Source organism: Meriones unguiculatus, chromosome 2, assembly GCF_030254825.1.
Source record: "Meriones unguiculatus strain TT.TT164.6M chromosome 2, Bangor_MerUng_6.1, whole genome shotgun sequence".
Lineage (NCBI taxonomy): Eukaryota > Metazoa > Chordata > Mammalia > Rodentia > Muridae > Meriones > Meriones unguiculatus.
The window spans coordinates 116,901,660-116,922,310 of NC_083350.1; the positions used below are offsets into that span (position 1 = coordinate 116,901,660).

The 20,651-nt window shown below is 38.6% G+C and overlaps 1 protein-coding gene across 3 annotated transcripts in view; it reads right to left on the minus strand.

Moving 5' to 3' along the window:
* The window catches only part of Syt1 (synaptotagmin 1), a 551,311-nt gene that overhangs the window by 119,439 nt on the left and 411,221 nt on the right, over positions 1–20,651 (minus strand). For all 3 annotated transcript variants that reach the window (XM_060378023.1, XM_060378024.1, XM_060378022.1), the window contains 2 exons: positions 19,662–19,829; positions 16,396–16,563 (listed from right to left, as the gene is read on the minus strand). In XM_060378023.1, the coding sequence (XP_060234006.1) occupies positions 16,396–16,563; positions 19,662–19,829 (336 nt within the window). The remainder of the gene's footprint in view (positions 1–16,395; positions 16,564–19,661; positions 19,830–20,651) is intronic.

Genomic DNA, 20,651 nt, shown 5'->3' on the forward strand with positions numbered 1-20,651 from the left:
GATACCTCTCTCTCGCTTTCCAGTGAGCTCTTTCTGTAGCCACTTATATAAAAGAAAGCGAATGGGAAATGCGGACCTTAGGTGAACTGGGATACTCCTCCTCTATTTTCTGTAAATGGTAGGTTTCATAGGAATGACCTCTGTGTGTACATGTGTGGGCGGACATATGGATACGGAAGTCAAAGGTCAACCTTGGGTATAGATGCTCAGCAGTGTTGGTCCTTGTTTGTTGAGGGTCCTGCCCTGGGACATGTTGCTCCCTGATTAGCTTAGCTGGTTAGCCAGCCAGTAAGGTCATTTTTTTCCCCAGGGATGAAATCCCAACTATATTCCCTCATGCCTGGCTTTTTTTTACTTGGGAGCTAGGAATTGAACTCAGGTCTTCACGCTTGTACAGCATATACTTTATCAATTGGCCCTTCTGCCTAGCTCTAGAAATCATTTTTATAAAATTTCCTAGATTACCTAAACCTGGCATTTATAAAGAAACTTGATTTTGACATCTAAAAGGCATGGGAAACTTAAAAGGAAGTGCTATGTATTTTTTATATGAAATTTAACGTGAAACGGTATTTTCTTTGTTCAGCAGCCAACGGTCTCTTGTTCCGTATTCACCCAGAAGGAGATAATGTGCTTCCTTTTAGCCTGGAGACAACCCTTTCCAGCCCAGGAAGGTACACTTGTCACACTGGGAAGCTGTAATTTAGAAAGTGACACAGTAAGAGCTGGGAAGTCACGTTCCCTGAGCTTCTGGTGGACCAGCTACGGAAGCAAATCTCCTTAGCTGTCAGAGCAGGTCAAGAGTCTTGGAGAAATGAATGGATAGTTTGGAAGCTCTCCAACTGGCCTGCTCTCTCCAGGGTGGGGAAATAATCCAGAAGCTGCTGTAATGCGGCAAATGTGCCAGTCATCACAGTTTCCTGTGGCCGCTGGAAAAAGGAAGGCATCATTTGGTCCCTTCTTACAGCTCGGCTCACATGAAATACAGAAGTCCTTAGAATAATTCGGGTTTCAAGAAAGTTTATTTTGGCTACTGTGAGTATATGATATTTATCCAAGTTGTTGAAATCCTTAAACAGTATATTTTCCACTACACTAACAAATTATACCTCCTTATTTTGATTCATCTCATTGCAGAGTATGGAAAAGCCACTACAAAAGTTTTCTTTGCCAGTTATTATTTAAAATGGAGACTCAGTCAATGTGTGTGTGCTTGCTGACAGGGCTCTTGGAAAGTGAGTAGGAAAAGGAGCAGGGACAAGGTGGGTGAAGCCCTGGCTCTTTCTGAGGACTCGCAGTGAGGACCCCTAAAACAAATCCTTTCTGAAACTAGAATATTCTGGATTGACATTTGAGAAAGTAGTGATTTGTTATGCATCTCCGTGTGTGCATGCATTTCCTTAGAGGCATGTGAAAAAGGGGACCCTGAAGAAGATAATCTCAGCATCCAAAGATATTTATTCACATTGCATAGATTCCTAAATTATTATATACAACAAATGCATCTAACACTCCACTTAGTGCAATTATATCTATATTTATACATGTAATTTCGTATTTTCTTTTTCTACTTAACATACTAATGGATTTTTCCATATAATTATATCTAATGGCCACCTAATATGCCTAATATAACTTACAGACTCTGTAACCATTCTGTTCTTGTTGTACACAAAGCCCCCTTTATTGTGGGTAATTATAAAGCGGTACAAGCACATGAGGACCTATGGCAATGTAGCTGTGACAGCAGAGGCTCAGTTCTGCTTGGAATTTTGTTTACCAGAACTCATTATAATGTAAAACTTTACATTCTGGAGTGATTTTGTGTATGGTGTGTGTGTGTGCTAATACTCCTTATTAAAATAAAGGTTTTGTTTGTTTTTAAACCTGCCATATTTTTGATAAGCTGATACCTGGTAGGAAAGTCAACAGAATGTGGCCTTTGGCTTTATTATAGTCATCTTACTGTCCACTAAGGGTTGCAGACTGTGGGTACCCGCCCACTACAAATTTTCCACTACAAGATAGCCAGAGGCCCAGCTATGAAAACCCACTCTGCAGCACTCACTCCCTACATCTGTCATTGCAGTGCACAGCTTCAGGAATCCCGATCCTCATTTTCTCACTGTCAAAAAGTGGATTACTTTAAGAGAAACCAAAACCCCAACTCATTGTTTGTCAAAGTAATTGGAGAGAGTATGTGATAGGTCTTGTGAAAATGCAGGGGAAGATTAGGAGCTGGAGAGGGAGAGAGAGTGCACATGAGCCTTGATTTAGATTGATGAGACAGCTCCTTTCCTCCCATGGCTTTGCTTTTTAAACTTTTTTTTTTTTTTGATGAATCATCTCATGGGAGATCACCATGTCTGTTCCCTTACCTTGAAGCAGGTCTGTAGATCTGTGCCCCAATTCTTATTTTAAAAAACCTTCCAAAGAGGCAGGAACTCTCTTAGATATGTGCTTTTAAAGATCTCACATTTCCAGAAAGGTCTTTTCAGGTTTGATTGGTGCTTCCCACACTTGCATGTCCTTCTCTCTCCTTGGACTAAGGGGTCTTCAGAAAGTCATTCCTTATTGACTTGAGTGGATATCTGACCCCCTAATTAATTCAGTCACCACTGAGATCTCTCATTCCTAGAGATTCTGGTTTATCTATTTTAAGAGTCTGAATCAAACTAGAAACCACAAGGATGCAAAGAATTGGAATCAGACATCCAGGTCGGCGTGACTTCTAGCACACATGAGAGGATGCAAAAGTGAGGCAACGTTACCAAACTCACTGATGGACATTAAAGATGATTCCAAAGAGAGACTTTTAGCGCCGCCATATCATCCTACATATTGCTCATGAACACAGTTTCAGGAAGCTTGAAATATGAGACACAAAAGAGTACAAACAATGCAGGCTTTAATCTGAGTTTGATTTTATTTATTTACTGTTTTTGAAATCTGAGTTTTAAATAGGAAGGCTGAGGCTGAGGCATAGAAGATGATGTCAGCAGTAGCTTCTATTTGGGTCCGACGAGTCCTCAGTTTCTACAGGCCCAGAATATATTTAAATAACTTCTATCTTAAGATGAGATTCTTGGGAGATTTTTTAGCTTACTGTGTACAAAATCTTTGTTTAGGGACATGAGAGTTTGCACTTTGGAAGAACCATTTCTGTTCTCAGTTCTCTGGAAGTGAGGCAGGCTGAAGCATTTCTTAAAGAACAAGGCACAGATGCGCGTGCCGAACGGAGAGGAGGTGGGTCACCCCGACAGGGCATGGAGAGAAACAATTGCAAGCTCTCTGTGGTCTGCTCGCAGCCCCCACTTTCCTTCTTTCGCCTTGGCACTCTAACTAATGGCTGCGCAAGTGGCTCTGGGCTCTAGTTAGAGGACATCACAGTTATTTCAGGCATTATCTGCCAGTGGAAATCACACATGATGAACCAGTTTCTGCTCCCAGTTACTTAAGTTCTAGCCCGGGGCACTGAATTCGTTATGAGCTGAACAAGAGGGATCTAAGAGATGCTTGGATTCTTGTGACTAAGGACTGGCTTTTTCCATGAGTTTATTCCATGGTGACTCGTACAGCAACACATCCTGATAAATACTAACTTCAGATTCAAACTAGAAGCCCCAAAGAACAGTTCTCACCTAAATAAGCCTTGTGAAAATTCAGCTGTTTCCCATCCTTATTTCTTCCTTGGTTGATTGTCCTGTAGTTTCCTCTACCACATTAAATGATAGAGAGATATGATTCAAACAGCATGCGTGTCACTTGAGTAGGTATCTTCTGAGCCTAATTACTTCTTTAGGAAAGCTCCCTCAACTGGCAAAGGAGAAAGGGTACCACATTTCGTGTTTCTATGGAGCGTACATGCATGTGTGTAGAGGCTAGAGGGCGATATTGGGGCCCTTTCAGTTACTCTTCACCTTAGTTTTTGAGAACGGACGCTGACTGATCAAGTCAGATGGACGGGCTGGCCAGTGAGGACCAGGGATCTGCCTATTTCTGATCTTCCCAGAGCTGCAGTTACAGATGTGTGCCGCTGTGTGTGGTTTTTATATGGGTGCTCGGGACTGGAACTCAAGTCTGCATGTGCAGTGTAGGTATTTTACTGACTGAGTCATGTTCCCAGCCCCCCTACACGAGCCTCATTTCCTCCAAAAGTTAATTACCAATGTGTTTATATTTTTCCTTTTATACTATTTCTGGTCAACCAAGATTGGGGATTTAATGAAGTTTCTGACACGAAAGATTTTTTTTTTGGATAAAATAAATTGCAGTGACTGTAGGTTCTGGAAAAAGGTAAATACCTATGTTTCTAACCACTCTGTAGTTTATATGAGTTCAGGCAAGCCATTAGCTTCTGTGAGTAGTCTCAGTTTTCTCATTTATAAATTATCTATAGCACTGTGAGGTTTCATCAAGCTAATGGACTTAAATTATTTCAGATTTAAGTTAAAGTTATTAATAGCATTCCTGGCCAAAAGGGCTTGATAAACAAATACAATGACAAAATTAAAGTAGTGAAGAGGAAACACATCCAAGAGAAGAAGCTGAGCATGGGGAAATGTGGTGGTGACAAGAACCCAGGTCTCTAGAGGTCACCTGAGAGAGAGCGTGCTGATGGAGGTAACTGATTCTAACAACAGCTAATACAAGGCCTTGAAAGTTATAACTAATGGTGACTAATTCTTCCTCTAGTGAAGGCCTCGTCATTAAGATGCTTCATTCCTGCTAAAATTCAGACCTGGCAAGAAGTGTTTAGAAATTTAGCTAAGTTCTATATGAGACTGATCAAGATAATTTCTGTAAAGACCACATGAGAACCTCTAGTGTTACGGTATGTTCTTCAAAATATTGACTAGTTTTTGTTTGAAGAGAGGATGAATTGAGGGCTGGTGGCACACATTTAATCATCACATGACTTCGGAAGATATATAGTGCAGGCTTTTTCTATCCACCTCCCCTCCCCCACCTCAGTCCTCTCATAAAAGGTAAGTTTAGAAACAGAAATCTAAGAGAGTGGTCAATACCATGTTTCAAATTGCAGTCCTTTCTCTACTGTGTTTCAAATTGCAGCCCTTTCAACTGGAGCTACTCATTTCTGACAGCTTTATTGATCTGTAGAAATTATTATTTTTATAATGACAAAAATGGAACAAGTTGGCAAAGCTCAGTATCTTAACTCTACTGGATAATGTTAATAAGTAGCTTTCATTACACTGTGAAGCAAAAACTCAGAACTCCAAGCATACCAAATACGTAGTTTGTAGCATCTTTCAGATACAACAAGGCTGATTCACAGGCAACCTCACAGAGACTGTGCCAACATACACAAAGGCATGTTCAAAACAGAAAAAATCCCAGCACTGAGAACGGAAACGGGACACAAAATCCTACCCATAACTAAGAAGCTATTTGCAATTGGTATGTGCCTGGAAAAGGAAGTAAGTTTTCTTCAACTGAGTGACACTAGGTATGTCAGCCACACTCCTGGGCAGACTCCAGGCTCAGGATTAAATGGCCAACACAAAATGGCCTTTCTTTCTTTCTTTCTTTCTTTCTTTCTTTCTTTCTTTCTTTCTTTCTTTCTTTCTTTCTTTCTTTCTTCCTTCCTTCCTTCCTTCCTTCCTTCCTTCCTTCCTTCCTTCCTTCCTTCCTTCCTTTCTTTCTTTCTTTCTTTCTTTCTTTCTTTCTTTCTTTCTCTTTCTCTCTTTCTCTTTCTTTCCTTTCTATCTTTCCCTCTGCCCCAATAATAACCCTAGCGGTCTGTCAATAGGAAAATCACTAACTTCCTAAGATTTGCGCCCAATACTATATAGTTTATGGTGATAAAATTTAGAAGAGGTTTCCTGGAGCCTGTCCCAGCAGTTAATTGGAGGGAAGCATGGAGGACATTTTGGGGGTAACAGATGCTGTGTACCTTAAACTAGAGTAGTGGCTATACTGTATTTCCAGCTTTTAAAGCTCCATGAACTTAATACTGAGTACTTTACTGTATGTAACTTTAAGATGAATTGATGTACTTCTTGAAAATGGTATGTAATGTATTGATCATACCTACCCACCACCAAATTCTTTCCCAGGAGCCCCACCCCCCACTTTGTTCCTTCCCAACTCCATATCCTCATTTCTCTTTTCACCTACTCTGCTCAGTGCTACCAGTATGCACATAAGTGTAGGCTACCCACTGGGGAATGATCAACTGATTGGGGCCATATCCATGAAGAAAACTGACTCTCTCCAGCCATCAAATCACCAACAGAGCCGAGCTAGCATCTGGTCCTCATGAGCCTCCCCCATCCATGCTAGAATGTTAACTGTGTTGATCTTATGCAGGCAGCCATCCATCACTGTGGGTTCATGAGCGCAAGGGCCCCGTTATGCCCAGAAGACAGTATTTCGCTGCAGTCCTCTCTGATCTCTATTTCTTACTAACTTTCTGCCCGAGCCCTCACCAACTTCACAGTGTTCCAAAGACTTGCAGGGAAGGGGTGATATATGCATCTTGTTCAGGTGCGTCATTGACAACGTCATGTTGTCAATCACTTCCTCTCTGTTCTTTGGCTAGTTCTGAGTGTCCGTGTCAACTTCTGGTCCCTGCAACAAGAAGCTTCTCTGATGAGGGCTGAGAGCTGCACTAAGGTATAAGGATGAGTATTTAGAAGGCATTTTGACATTATGTCCCTTTAGCAAAATAACAGTAGCAGATTTTCCTCTAGCTATAAATTCTTGATGTTATTTAAAAAGTCCAGAAAGAAGCAACTGGGAATTCCAATAAGCCAATACATGAAGATAGGCAGCAAAATGGGTTAGTTCTGATATTTAGTACAATCCTTTTACATTAGGGAATTTAATTCTGCAGGTCCTACCTAAGGGAAGGTGGGATTGTGGAAATTGAGTGTGTCTGAGCCCCGAGTTCTTATCAGCTGGACACATGGTGCAAGCCTGAGTTTGTAATCTCTAAAAGGATAATCCTGGTCCTGACCCAATGCTAAGCATTTTAGAAGCCGAGGACGTGGTCTTAGAAGCAAGTACCCTCATATTAAGAGAGATGAGAATATTTGAAGAAATATCTCTAAACTTTTAAAACATTTCTAGAGGGACATCTACCACCCTAGCTCTCAAATGAACCTCTAGAAGAATTGTCTCCTGCTTCATGTTCAGAGTGCTAGTATCTGAGGATTTTAATAGCCATCTTAATATATAATTCATATATAATAAAATTTACATAATTTAATAATACGAAATTTAATTCACACAGTTCCATATATCTATAGGGTTATATGGCTACCATTACCAATTTTAGAATATTTTCATCACTCCAGCAAGAAACCCATACTCATCAGCTGCCATGCTCTATCTCCATACCCAACCCTTCCTCTCCCTTGGCCGTCAGTGTGCTTTTTCCTATGGTGGCCCATGAGGGTCATGCCTCTCAGTACTATATGTATCTTTATGGCCAAATAATATTCCATTGTGTGGTAGATCCTCTTTTTACCAACTCAACGGCTGATGAACATGTAGGTTGTTTCTGCTTTGGGATATTGTGAAAATGCTGTTATGAATATGACATGCTAGTATGACATGACATGCTAGCATGTACTCACAGTTACTCATTTCTCTTAGGTATATATCTTGGGGTGTGATAGGCCACACTGTCACTACACTTATGATTTTGAGGAAATCTGAGATTGTTTTCTAAAGAGTTACATCATTTCTGTTGGTAACAGACAAAGTCCAAAGTTCTCCATATCCTCCTCAGCACTTGATACTACCTGGGTTAAGATGAAAAACAAAAAACCTTTTAGTTTAGTGAGGCCTGAAATTTCGGCTACCCTGTGTTTGTGCCATCTTCCATTTGCACCTGCTGAGCCATCTCCAGTGTGGGCCTTTGTGGGATAGTCATAACCACCCCTACCTCCAAGACTCCTGCTCATGACAGCTAGCCACATTCTCCTCTCATGAGGACAATAACAGTATCTCCCGAGCTGGTCTCACTGTCTTCACAAAGGAAACACATGAGTCTAGTAGGCACAGCCATGCCTTTTCAGCGTGCAAGAAAATGAGAGCTCTGGTGGGTATATGCAGCACCCCAGAGAGCTAATATTTATTGTTTACCTGTGACCATATATTGTTGGAAGAGCTTTACGTAACTATCTTTTTTTTTTAGAATGTAATCTTTCCCATGGAGATTAATATTAACCTAAATAATAAGAGCAAATACTTCCCAGGAGGAAGTGGGGTCATGGCTGGATTCCCATAGTTGGGTCTAGAGTTTTAATCTTCTCTGTGGTTCTGTCTCACCATTGATTCATAACTGCCCAGGTGACATGGGACTATTTAATTCATCATATTCCCAGAAATTAGCACAATCCTTGTCCTATAAAAGGGGCATAACAACCTTACACTGAACAAACGAAAGTACAAAATTACTTAGCAGCACTTTAAAGCTCTTGTTCACAAGTGGGCATGGGTCTGTGTGCTCCCTCTCTCCTCTATTATGGAAGGCTTGACTGGCCAGCAGTCTTCCTTCTCCCTCTGTAGCCCAACTAGTACAAACCAACTGATGACACTTCCCCTGGCTGTGGAGTAAATTAAAGATTTCACGATACAAACAATTGGCCTACCCATGGGTAGGTAGGAGGAAGACAGACGGTAAAAACATTTAATTTGAAGACTCACAAACAGGATAATAACAAAAATTGTGCCAAAACATATGACGAGCTCATGTGAAAAGATTACATTTTGAAAGATTCAAATATGTGCAAGATAGAACAAAACATTCTCCTGCCTTGCTTCCCACTCAAAAAAAAAAAAAAAAAAAAAAAACCACAACAAAAAAACCCACCCCAACCCAACCCAAAACAAAACAAAAAAAACCCAGTATCAGACACAGATGAGAGTGCACTAGCTTCAGGCATTTTCTCCTGTTCTTTCATTTTTGGTTGGTTTTTGCTTCAGCTCCCATGACTCAGTTTCTGCTTTGCCAACCCGTGCTTCCCACAACTTTGTTCTACCTTACTTCAAATTCAACTAAAAATCTCTAACTTCTTTTATTCTTTGGATAAAAAGAAAAACCCTAACACCTACGCTCATTTCTATTTTTAAAAAAATTGATTTCCTCGGCACAATATGTATCAAAATTTATGAGAAATTCATGAAATTCAGTGAGAGTCTGCCCAACAATAAGCAATTTGAGAGGCCACAGAACACTGCTAATGTTAAGAACATTTTGGTCAAAAGCAGAATATGTGCCTCAAAAGAACATCTACCTGGTCATTTTCCACAGTAGCTAAAATTCTTTCACCTCATTCCCTTGTCAACTCATTATCACTGTTGGCCTCTTCAAGGCTTAGGGCCAACTTGATGGAACAGAATGACAAAGAGAATCCCTGGCAGAACTGGACGGGAAGAATAATGTTCTGTACATTGAGAAAGATCTTCAATGGGCAGATGGGCGCTGTAGCCTCTGAGTGCATAGGGCTTTGCTCTAAGCATGGTCACTGGGATAGCTGGACATTCACTAGTGATAGTCCCTTTAACTCTAGTATGGTTGTTGGTACATGCTTGCAAAGGAAAATTCTTACTACATTTTAATTTGTTCAGTCAACTTGCTGATAGCTATATGCTTAAAGCTGATTGTATGCTTCGCAGAAAAAAACATCACAGAAAATAACCATGTACTTTCTGAGGTCAGTGTGCAGAGTGGCAAGGCAGCAGAGCCGAGGGAGAGTGGGTCTCAATCACTGCTAGGCTGTTTATTTTCTGTGCAGTGCAGGATGGATTCTGTTATTCAGTATATGAAATGAAGATACAAAGAGCCAGAGACTATATAAGAAGAGAGAGAAGCAGCAGAATGTTCATTACAGCGTGCGCATATGTGTGTGTATGTGTGAGGGGTGAGTGTGAGTGGCTTCATGTTTGCTGTATAATTCTTTAAGAACTTACTCTCTTTAGTCTAAATTTATCAATTAATATCTAAGGGACAGACTGTCCCTAAGTCACTTACTGCAAACTTACTCCTCCAGATATCAATTCAAGTTTCACTCTTAGTTGGACCTGCTCTTGCTGGTCCAACAATTTAGGAATTGTTCTTGGTTTTTCTGTTTATTCAAAGTCTACCCAGTTAAAGGCTTTATTAGATTTATTGTGTTTTTGTGTGGGCATACATGTACATAAGTTTTACAGGGCCTATGTTTCACAGTGCCTTTGTGGAGATCAGAGAATAACCTTCAGAAGTTGCCTCTCAAGGGCGCTGGTTCCACATCTTTAAATTCAGCATTTGAGAGGCAGAGATAGAGGCAGACAGATCTCTGTGAGTTCGAGGCCAATCTGACCTACACAGGCAGTTCCAAGATAGTATGGGCTACATAGTGAGACTCTGTCTCAAAAACAAACAAAAAAGCAAACCAAAAACCAAAACAGAAAACTTGGCTCTCTCATTTCACCAAATATGTTCTGGAAATTGGACTCAGATCATCAGGCAAGGCAGCAAATGCCATTACCAATAAGCCAGGTCTCTCAGCCCTATTCAGTTTAAAGTACTAGCTCAAGCTCTTTTGGGGAGCTTCCGTAGCTCCCATTTCTTATCTGAACGTAGCATTTGTTTACAAATTGTACTGGTTCTTTGTGCAGTTTCTTTAGTTATTATCTTACATTAGGAAAATTTACCACTATGACTTAGCATTTTCCATACACACTAGCCATCTGTTTAATATATTTCTTTTTGTTTCTTTTCATCCTCATTTAGTATATATTCAATATATGTTTTGGATGAATGAAAGAAATCATTTATTTAACATTTTCATGGAAGGTAAAACCTTTCTGTTTTCCTTGTATTTATTCACATTCATGCACTAAAAAAAATGATACATATTTTTGTAATGAGTATCATTCAATTTTAAGGTTTTGCATTTTGAAGGAAATCATGCCAATTATTTATAAAATAATACCTTTATAAAATTGTGAAAGTGCTTCAGTTAATAAGATTTTTGCTGCCTTGTGTATATTTACAATATATTATAATATCTGCGAGGGCTATCCTGTCAATATACGCAGACATTCATACACCCCACATCACCTCACACATTCCTTAATCAACTCCAAGCTGTTAAAGCAAACTGACCTATCATCACAGGTTTCAAAAAGTGAGCCAAAGTGAATATTTTACATTAAAATGTAATATATAGCTACATTTTAAGGCTAAGAAGATCAAAGAAGGCAATTTAAAAAGGTTATAGTGGAACAGCATGTGGATTTCAGAACTATATGTTAATTTTAATTCTAGCATTGCCATGTAGACTTGGACAAGTTACTGAAACATTCTGTGGTCACTGGTTTTCCTACAAAATGTTGTGAGAATTAGTGTGTGTGTGTGTGTGTGTGTGTATGTGTGTGTGTGTGTGTGTGTGGGCATGGAGGTGCTGGTGCTTGCACATTAAAAGGCTAGAGCAGGACACCAGGTGGCTTTGAACACAAAGGGGCCAGGCCTTTGTGGGAATAGATCTGTGAAGGAGAAGGAGACAGTGTGGGATAGGGCAATGGATGCTAGTGAGATGGCAATTTGACAATATCTAGTGCCTTCCTTGAGGTTAATTCTTGATCTAAATGAGTCCATTTTACATTACTTTTATGGAGAATACTCAAAATTATTAAAATTTTGTTTAAGAGCTCAATTATGTGAGAGTATGCGAGATGTGCAGTCTAAAATCCCCATACTATATTATACTATATATATGTAGTATATTTTATATGTATAGTATATATATATAATTCTTCTGTACTGTTAAGTGGTCTTTATTGTATCATATAATTGTTTAACAACAACAACAATAACAATATACATGTCAGAGATATTTCAAGTTGTTTACTTTTCCTATATTTTTCTTCACCACATTATAAAGTTGACAGTATTTTGTATACATTAAAATAGAATTAGTGAATGAAATTCTGGTCAAAGACACATCATGAACTATCACCTGAGTCTACCCTTCTGTAGGATAAAGTGAAATCAATATATTCTGAGTCTCATAGAATGAACATATAGATACTAATATTTCTAAAGTGTATCATGGTCTAATATGCTATAAAATACTTCTGCATTGCTAAGTGGTATCTATTGTACCATATCTTTGTTTAACAACACATTTTCTAGGCATGGTATATTTGGATTTGGGTCATGTTATTTGAATACCCCTTAGAACATATTCTCATATTCCTCTGATTTTCATTTTCATGTTCCAAGCAGAGACTATTAATCATTGTTAAAGCTAACCTATAAGGCTCTACATGAATCATAGAAACAGGATGAAAATGAGGTTATGGGAAGGAAAGAGACAGTGAATAAGACATTACAAAAAAATTTGTGGGAAAAAACCAGTTATTTTTGCACTCATCAACTAAAAGTAACAATGATTTTCCTATATGTCTATTCTGCCCCACCCCAGCTTTTTTTCAGTGCCAACCGTAAAAACAGCTCCTGCCTGGAGACACGTTATCTGCATCTTCCTGAGAGGATGTGGATGTGAGTGAATGTTTTCAGTGCGTTTCCTAAAGGTGAGGGTCTGTGAGTGACAGGCAAGGCTACTACTGGCATAGCACTTAAAACAATTTCCAGTCAAAGCATTTGTTTGTTGGTGTGTGTCAGGGCTTGTGGCTGACAGCTTGACTTGCCATCTAATTCCTAAATGTGCTTAGAAACAACGTCAGTTGTTTCATGATCTTTAGCCAGAAAGATGCTGTAAGAAATAACTTTAACTCATTTCAAAAACTTACAAAGGAAATGACCACTGGAGCCCCCAGACCTGCCATTTGATTGAATATGTATTCTCAAAATGCTTTTCTGTGAAGTAAATGTTTTTCTAATTAGGCTTAAAAATGTGAAATTTTCTTGCAAAATTGATTTTCCATTAAGGACCTAAAGTAGTTTTTCTCCCCTTCTGCCTGGATACTAATTAAATTATGTCCCAACTTGTTTTAATTCAGCAATCAATTTTTTTTTCCATTTGCACTGGATTACAGAGCATCATTTAAAAAGCACTCTGACAAATTCACACAAAAAGAGGTGATAGACTTTACTTGGTAGCAGAGAGAAAACAGCTGCCAGGCCCATGAATTTATGGCCCACGAGAGCAAATGTGCAAATGAAGAAGAAATGCCCACGTGTTTCCTACGGCCATCCGTTTCTTAATACCCTTTAAGAGGTGAGAAGAAAAAGAAGCAGCTCAATGTAACAGACGAAAATGCACTGATGCCCCTGGAACTGGATGCAGGAATGAGACAAAGTCTGAGCTAAATTTATAAAAACAGAAATGCAGTCATAGTTGTTGATTGTTGTATTTGGAGTAATGCGAGAAAAGTATTAAAGGAGCAGATTATTTTGAAAGTATGATTGTTAGTTTCAGATAGGGCCCTGGGTGACAAGAGAAACTATATTTTGAATGATCAAACAGAAAGGGAAAATATGAAAAAAATTCAACATAGACAGCCTGATGACATTCATAGTAGAAGCCTTTCACAAATGGAATAGAGCTGTATGTGTTGATTATATGGATAGATTTTGAGGCTCCATACTGAGCAAAATTGGATAAAGCTAATGGTTTTACATGGAGTCACCTCTTGAGAGAGAAGCTGTATTGTCTCCAGGGTCAAATTCCACCTTCATCAATTGAAACATGGGGAGGTAGAAAAGTGAGAGTAGTTAATCATATCACACAAAACAAAGAAAACATGGCAGTGGAGCAAGACCAGTCAGCAGCTTGAATTGTGTTAGTCTGAAGAACACTGAAGTAGATAGAAACCGCTGCAGAAGTGGAATCTAACAGAGCCGGGAGCCCTAACTTGCCTGCTCAAATCTCCTCCTATCTGAACCTGTGCTTTTCTGTGTTTTATCCCTAGGCTTTCACACTAGCCAGTTGCCCGTCCCTTTCTAAACTGCTTGCACATCAATTGGTCACTAAGATAGCACGCCACCTTGTTGCTCATGCAACTGCTTCATTGTCTTAGGACGTTAATGGTTGTCAGCTCTTCCTTCACTCTATCAACATTGCAGGGCTGGAACTGTGTGGGTCCAGTTTAACCTGCTTCTATCCAAGTCTCTGGTTGAATAGCCTCCTATGGCTAAGTTTTCTAGTTCCCGAGGTGTTTATGAACTCTTTATGACATTAAAATGATATTTAACGTTGATGGTTGAAGCAGAGGTTGAGAATACAATAGCTCACATGGGAAAACAGTTCTTTGAAGTCATGAGAACTAAAGTCCACCCAAGAGCACCAGGTTACTCACACAAAAGTTGTTTTCTGCACTTAATAAACAGTAGCAGAAAAAGGGACAGCACATAATACTGAGAGCGAGGAACTTTTGAGCTAGGAAATGTAATTGGATCTTGTTTCCTCTATTATGAGAAAATATCTACCTGCACCTAGTCATGCTGAAATGTGTTGAATGAGTTATGTTTTAGATATTTTCTATTTCACAATAGAGAAAATAGCCTCTCCACTGGACTAAAGTTACTCTTCCTGAGTGAAGACCAAAGAGAAATGTATTCCAAGTGTTTATGCTTTCAGCCAGCACAGTGCTGTGAGAAAAGAGAATTGAGTTGATACAGATGGAGAAAGAAAATGAGAGTAGGAAAATGAAGACAGGCCTTGAGAAAAAATAGGCAACCAGTTACCTCTCTAATGAAGAGACTATGTGAGGAGCTTTACATTTTATCTTGCTTATAAAGGATATATGGTATGGATAATGTTAGGCTACTTTTTCGGCTAAAACAATGATTTGATTTTGAAAGTGCTTAAGTGACTTATTCCAGGGACTAATAAATGGATTAGCTAGAATTGAAATGGTGAAATGTGATTGTAAGGTAGGGCCCTTCCCCAGCATCCAGGTTAGCTGTTAATATGAAGGACAGGTTGAAGCTGAAAAAGAGGCCGCTGGAGACTGTTATGTACACCTGTTATTTTCACTAAAAGCACAGCAGGATTTCCAGGAATCTGGTAATTATTTTCAAAATGAGTTGTTTTCCATGATTTGGGTGACAAATGTCTTCAAGAAGTTATGGGAGACGAGAACAGCAGAAGAAAGAAGGGGGCAGCCAAGGAGGGGCAGCCAGTGTCTTCCTAGAGCAAACTGATTAGTTTAGCGCTAAGTCTTAAACCCTGCAGTTACTTAAGGAATCTTTGAAAGAGGGATATAGACTACCAGGAAATTTTCCTTGATTCAGGCAAACACACTTCTCAGAAAGCTACTGGGTGTGATTGTAGAATCCTACACCATGAACCTAGTGAAAGGTAAGTAATGGGAGCCATGAACCCTTGCCTTATTAGGTATAATATATTAGGGTCATATTCAACCAATTAGCCAACCAGAAGCTAGTTAATTAATGAATACCAGTCAGTGAGTAAACATGTTACATTCAAATAAAATACAGGAACTCATGGAACATCTAACTACTCTTTTGTATAGAAACACTATTACTGAGCAATTAGCTTTCTCATCATATGCATACTTGAGTTGACAAGTATTATCTCAGGCACAGGGAAGAGTTATATATAAAATCACAAAGCTTAAGAAATTGGTTTTTTTTGGGGGGATTCTTCTTGTATTGGTGCATATTCAAAGAGAGGATTCTTATGATAATGAACTAGGCTGAGACCTGTGTGGTGCTAGAGTGACTACATGGTACCAATGTGAGAGATCCTGAGAAATTATTGCTGCTATACTAAAGAGGGACCTGAAAGGAGTTGTTTTACAACCGAGAGAAGCTAAGGGCTGTTTGTTCTAATATCAGCCTGCTGAAACACTCAAATAGAAAAACGCCTATGCTAGGCAGGCAAGGCACAATCAAACAGAATTGGTTACTCTGGCATGTAAATGCACTACAGATATTGACCTTTTTTAAAATGACAGAAAGATATTGGGCTATTAAAAGTAGGAGAAAAACACTGAATAGTACCATGAAGATGTGAGTCACTTAAAAAAAATGGACTTAATATTGGCTTTTCTGTGTTATAGGTTTTTTTTTTTCCATTATGCTTTGATATCTATGAGAAGCAAGCGACAATATGCAGACATAATCAAGGGAAAAGTACCCTTTTATTTCACTGTAATAGTTCTAAGCCCCATGCAGACAATGTAAAATGATTGCACAATCTCTTTAAAGAAGGAATTGTTTATATTCCCAGTGTGTGTCTCTCTCTATTTTCTTTTAAATTCCACCCAGAAGCCCTAAATATACTTTAGCAGGGTCATGCAATCCCTCTGACTCTGTTTAGGCAGCTGTCAGTTTCTAAAGGCCCGTGTCACTTTCCAGGAAGATTACCTCTCTGTGGGTTAGTGTTTGAACAGCAACAGGTGAATGAATACAGCTTGTCATGTTAGAAATGCCAGTGATTTTCCTACCTCTTCCTTCTCAGCGCTCTGGAGATCACGCCATTCCTCGGTTACATGGCCAAAATCCACAGTGTTCATAGGAACTTTAAACTCTCCAATGATGTCATGCTTGGAGAAACGATCAAAATCATACACAGCCATCACCAGAGTTTTGCCACCCAATTCCGAGTATGGCACCTGCATGACAGGAGATAAGGGTAAGATACCTGGTCACCAAATGCTTGAAACCTGCTATTTGTAGATAGCTTTTAATATGTACATTGGAGAACCACAACAGGATTTTTCCCTTTACATGGAGTCTTTTAGCCAATTTCTTGATTTGAACTATTGGGAGAAAATAGAAAACCACTGCAGTGATTTATCATTTTATTCTGATGTTCTAGAAGCGGTTGCTATTATCACTAATGGATCTTCCCATTACACTATAAATACCGCATGATCAACGAAAGAATAAGTCAATTGCATTTGGCTATATCTCTTGCAAAATAATATTGATATTGTTGTTATTAGTTATATTGTTGGGTTATAACTGGTTTCAAAAGTGTCGAGTCACTTGGATGCCACAGTTCAATAGACTTTTCCAGATCATCTAGGTCAGCAGTTCTCAACCTGTGGGTCACGATCTCGTGGTGGTGGTGGTCAAATGACCCTTTCATAGGGGTCACCTAAGACCCTTAGACAAGACGGATATTTGCATTATTATTCATAACAGTAGCAATATTACATTTCTGAAGTAGCAACAAAAATAATGTGGTTGGGGATCACCACAACATGAGGGTTGCAGAGTAAGGAAGGTTGAGAACCATTGGTCTAGACCAGAATTAAATGAAGGATTTTCAAAAGCTATGCTAGCAGTCTAAAAGGATCCAAATGAATTCACAAGATGCCTCATATACTTTCTAAAATAATTTAGTGATTGACATGAGCTGACTAGAAAATTGATGTTTTGAATATCACAGATTCATTATCATGTGGATCTTGAAGTTCATTCGTAAGTGTGATACTTGTTAGCATGAATAGTAGCAAAAGGCCAAGAACGAATGAATTCTCCAGCTGTTCAGATCCATTTGGGATAAGTGTTATGATCTGAAAAGTTTACAAGTGACATTCTTAATACCCAGGGAAAGCTGTGCAGTCCAAGTAAGGTGCACGTCAATAAGTGGGCACAAAGGTCTAATCAAGGGATTGTTTAGATTTGTACTAAGTATCTGATCACTTTTAATACATGTAATATCAGTGTATATGCTCTATGCTCCAACATTTTTCAATGAACTCTCATTAAGAAGGAATGGGATGAAAGACCATTTGACCATTTAAGTATAAGATACTTGAGCTTTCTAAGGAGAGCTTGGTCATTTATTATGGTCAGACTCAGGCTATTTTTCTAAGATCCTGTGAATGAAAATGAAGTATAATGTTTTTCTCTTTTAGGAAGACCCCAAGATAAGCTTAAAAGATCCGAATTTCAATAGAATCAACACATTAGAGTGGGACTATAAAAACCCTTATGATTTTAAATTACATTTCTTGACTGTTTGATCATGCTGAATAGTCCATGCAATGCCTGTGCTTTGGGTCAGGTAGACTTGGACCTTGGGCAAATGAACAAGCTCAGCCTCTTCAGCTATCAAATGGTAACAAAGGATGCAAATGGCTGCACTCAGTGGAGCCATTTTGAGAATAAGTGAGTATGTTTTAAACATCTAGTCCACTATAGGCATTTAAAATCATGTTTTATTAATACCCTCTTCAAATGGAAGTTCATTTTAGCAGAAAGAAGACTAATTCATTTTGGTGAATGTTGTTCATTTCAAGTACATTTAACTCAACTTGCAAGCCATTCTCTTATGCTTCTCAACTTATTCTGCATGGTGGTCAGGCATTTCAAGATACAGTTTACAATGTCCACTGCAGAAACCAACATATTTCTTAAATTCCTTGAAACAATTATACTTCGAATATATTTATAGCCTGATCCACTTTCATTAAATAAAATAATGTAGACATTACAAAAATTTATATATGAGTAAAATATGGTTCTTGGAATCAGACATTACTAAGTAAAATAATACCCTAAACATGCTTCAAAAGAAATGATTTACAATTACTAAAGGAGGATACTACAATATTATTTCAAATACTGTAAGGATTTGAATTCTATTTAGAAATAGCCAACCTGAAAAATTAATATATAACCAAATCAATAATATTGATTACTATCTACAAGATTTTAAATAACTGATATTTAACTTTTTTGATATAGGGCTTACAATGACTTATTTTTAAGCCAGAAAATTTCAGACTCTTAATATTGCTATTTTAATGGTCTAGGCAAGGAAAAACTAAAAAAAAATTATGTCCTTAAAATCCAAAGACTTTAAAGAATAGAAACACTGCTCTTTCACGAAACAGCAAACAAGATTTCAAGAGGTGACTCATGCCCCCTGTTTCATTTCCCACTGGAATGTTTGCCAACACGAGGCTCATGTTATTGCTAAGCCTGGCTGGTGGACGAGGTAATTTTGAATCAGCCTGCTGGCATATTCACAGAAATCTCATTTTCCAGAAATGTATTGTTCTAAGGAAAACATTTTAAAACAGTTCAATATCTCCGCTAGAAGCACTGTTTCTTTGAATGACTTCAAGCGAAGAGTTACAAGGTGCCGGGCGGCTTTCAGGGCATGTCGTCTTGATGGGTTGTCATGTGGTCAGAATGTCTCTTGGTTATTGTTTGTCAGCTGATGCGTCTCGACATGATGACGAGCATCAGAGAGCCTAGAGTAAAGGAATGATGCTAGAGAATATCATAGCCTTTTTAGTGCTAGCAAAAAGGAGATCAGCTTGTTCAAACCTCTCCATAGCAGCAAGGTAAGCAAGCATTGGAGAACAGTTTTCTCCATTCTGACTTCGATAGACCTTACAGACTTGGCCTGTCTTTCAGAGACTTTGAAACTCTGAAAAGTCATAGCTTGGGCTTTATTTTTGGAGGCAGTGCAGTGTGGTGTTCAAGTCCTCTGATATCCATGGAGTCGGCCTTGATTTTTTAAGTATTGATATTGTACTGGCATGGAAAGGTCTACCTTCTGTTCTGAAAAGACATAGCTCAAACCTACAATGCAGAATCTTCACCTGACTGAAAATTAAAAAGTAAAACATTCCAAATATAACTGGTGAGTGTTAGAGCTGCTGTTTATGCTTCTAACATGAGTCAGGATGAAACTGGTATTTAATCTAAAACCATAGAGGAAAAGCTGTAAATCAATCCCCCAATTTACCTTGAAAGTAAATTGTTCATTGAAGACTGGATTGAGGGTCTTTCGGTGGACTTTTGTCTCAAATTTCTTCTTTTTGTCAGGTAGCAGGAACACTTTGACATAGGGATCAGATGTCCCCCCCATGTCCAGGGCAGGCAGTTCAGCAGCCTGGATGATCCCGACCAGCAGCTGAAACAAGCAACAAACGAGCAACACAAAGGCTGATCATTTCGAGGAAGATTGATTTGTTCACAGTGTCACATACTGAGATGTCCCCCTGTTCCCTTTGCTTTTAATAAACTTTTATTCTCATGAATCTGAACACAGAGGGCACATGCAGTGAGCTCCTTAGACATTAGAAGCCAAATTATGACAGATGTGGGCACTAGGAAGCCTAGTTTTAAGTACAAAAGAGGCTTTTAAAAGGTTGCTGATTACAGTTAAATATGGAATTCATATTTGCAGAAGGTTTGCAATCAAGCAACTTCCCAGTCGCTAAAAGCTCTTGTGCATTGTTTTTCTTCCAGTTCATGCTTTATAAGTGGAAATAAATCGTTAAACAACCACTAGTCTGTGATTGCAAAGCGACTTTTTTTATTCTTTTCTTACATCTTAGAACAGTTAAATGGAAATTTCTTAGTCACTGATTAATATTTTGAAATAAAAAAAGAAAACTTCACAATTCTACCCCACTTGGCCTATTCTTGGGTGGTATCTGCCTTTACACTTAGTTTATGATAGAATATCTAAGAAAGTTTTCATTTAAATGTAGGATGAAAATTCAAGTTTCTTCAAAAGGAGAAGTAGAGATTTGAATATTCATGTTAAATAACTGTTTTTTTTCCTAACACAGCAATTTTATCTGCACTGTAATTTTCACCAATAAAGTTCTCACTTTCATTGGGAATATTAAAATAAGGTGGCATTATTAGGGTTTCTCTTTCTTTCTTTCTTTCTTTCTTTCTTTCTTTCTTTCTTTCTTTCTTTCTTTCTTCCTTCCTTCCTTCCTTC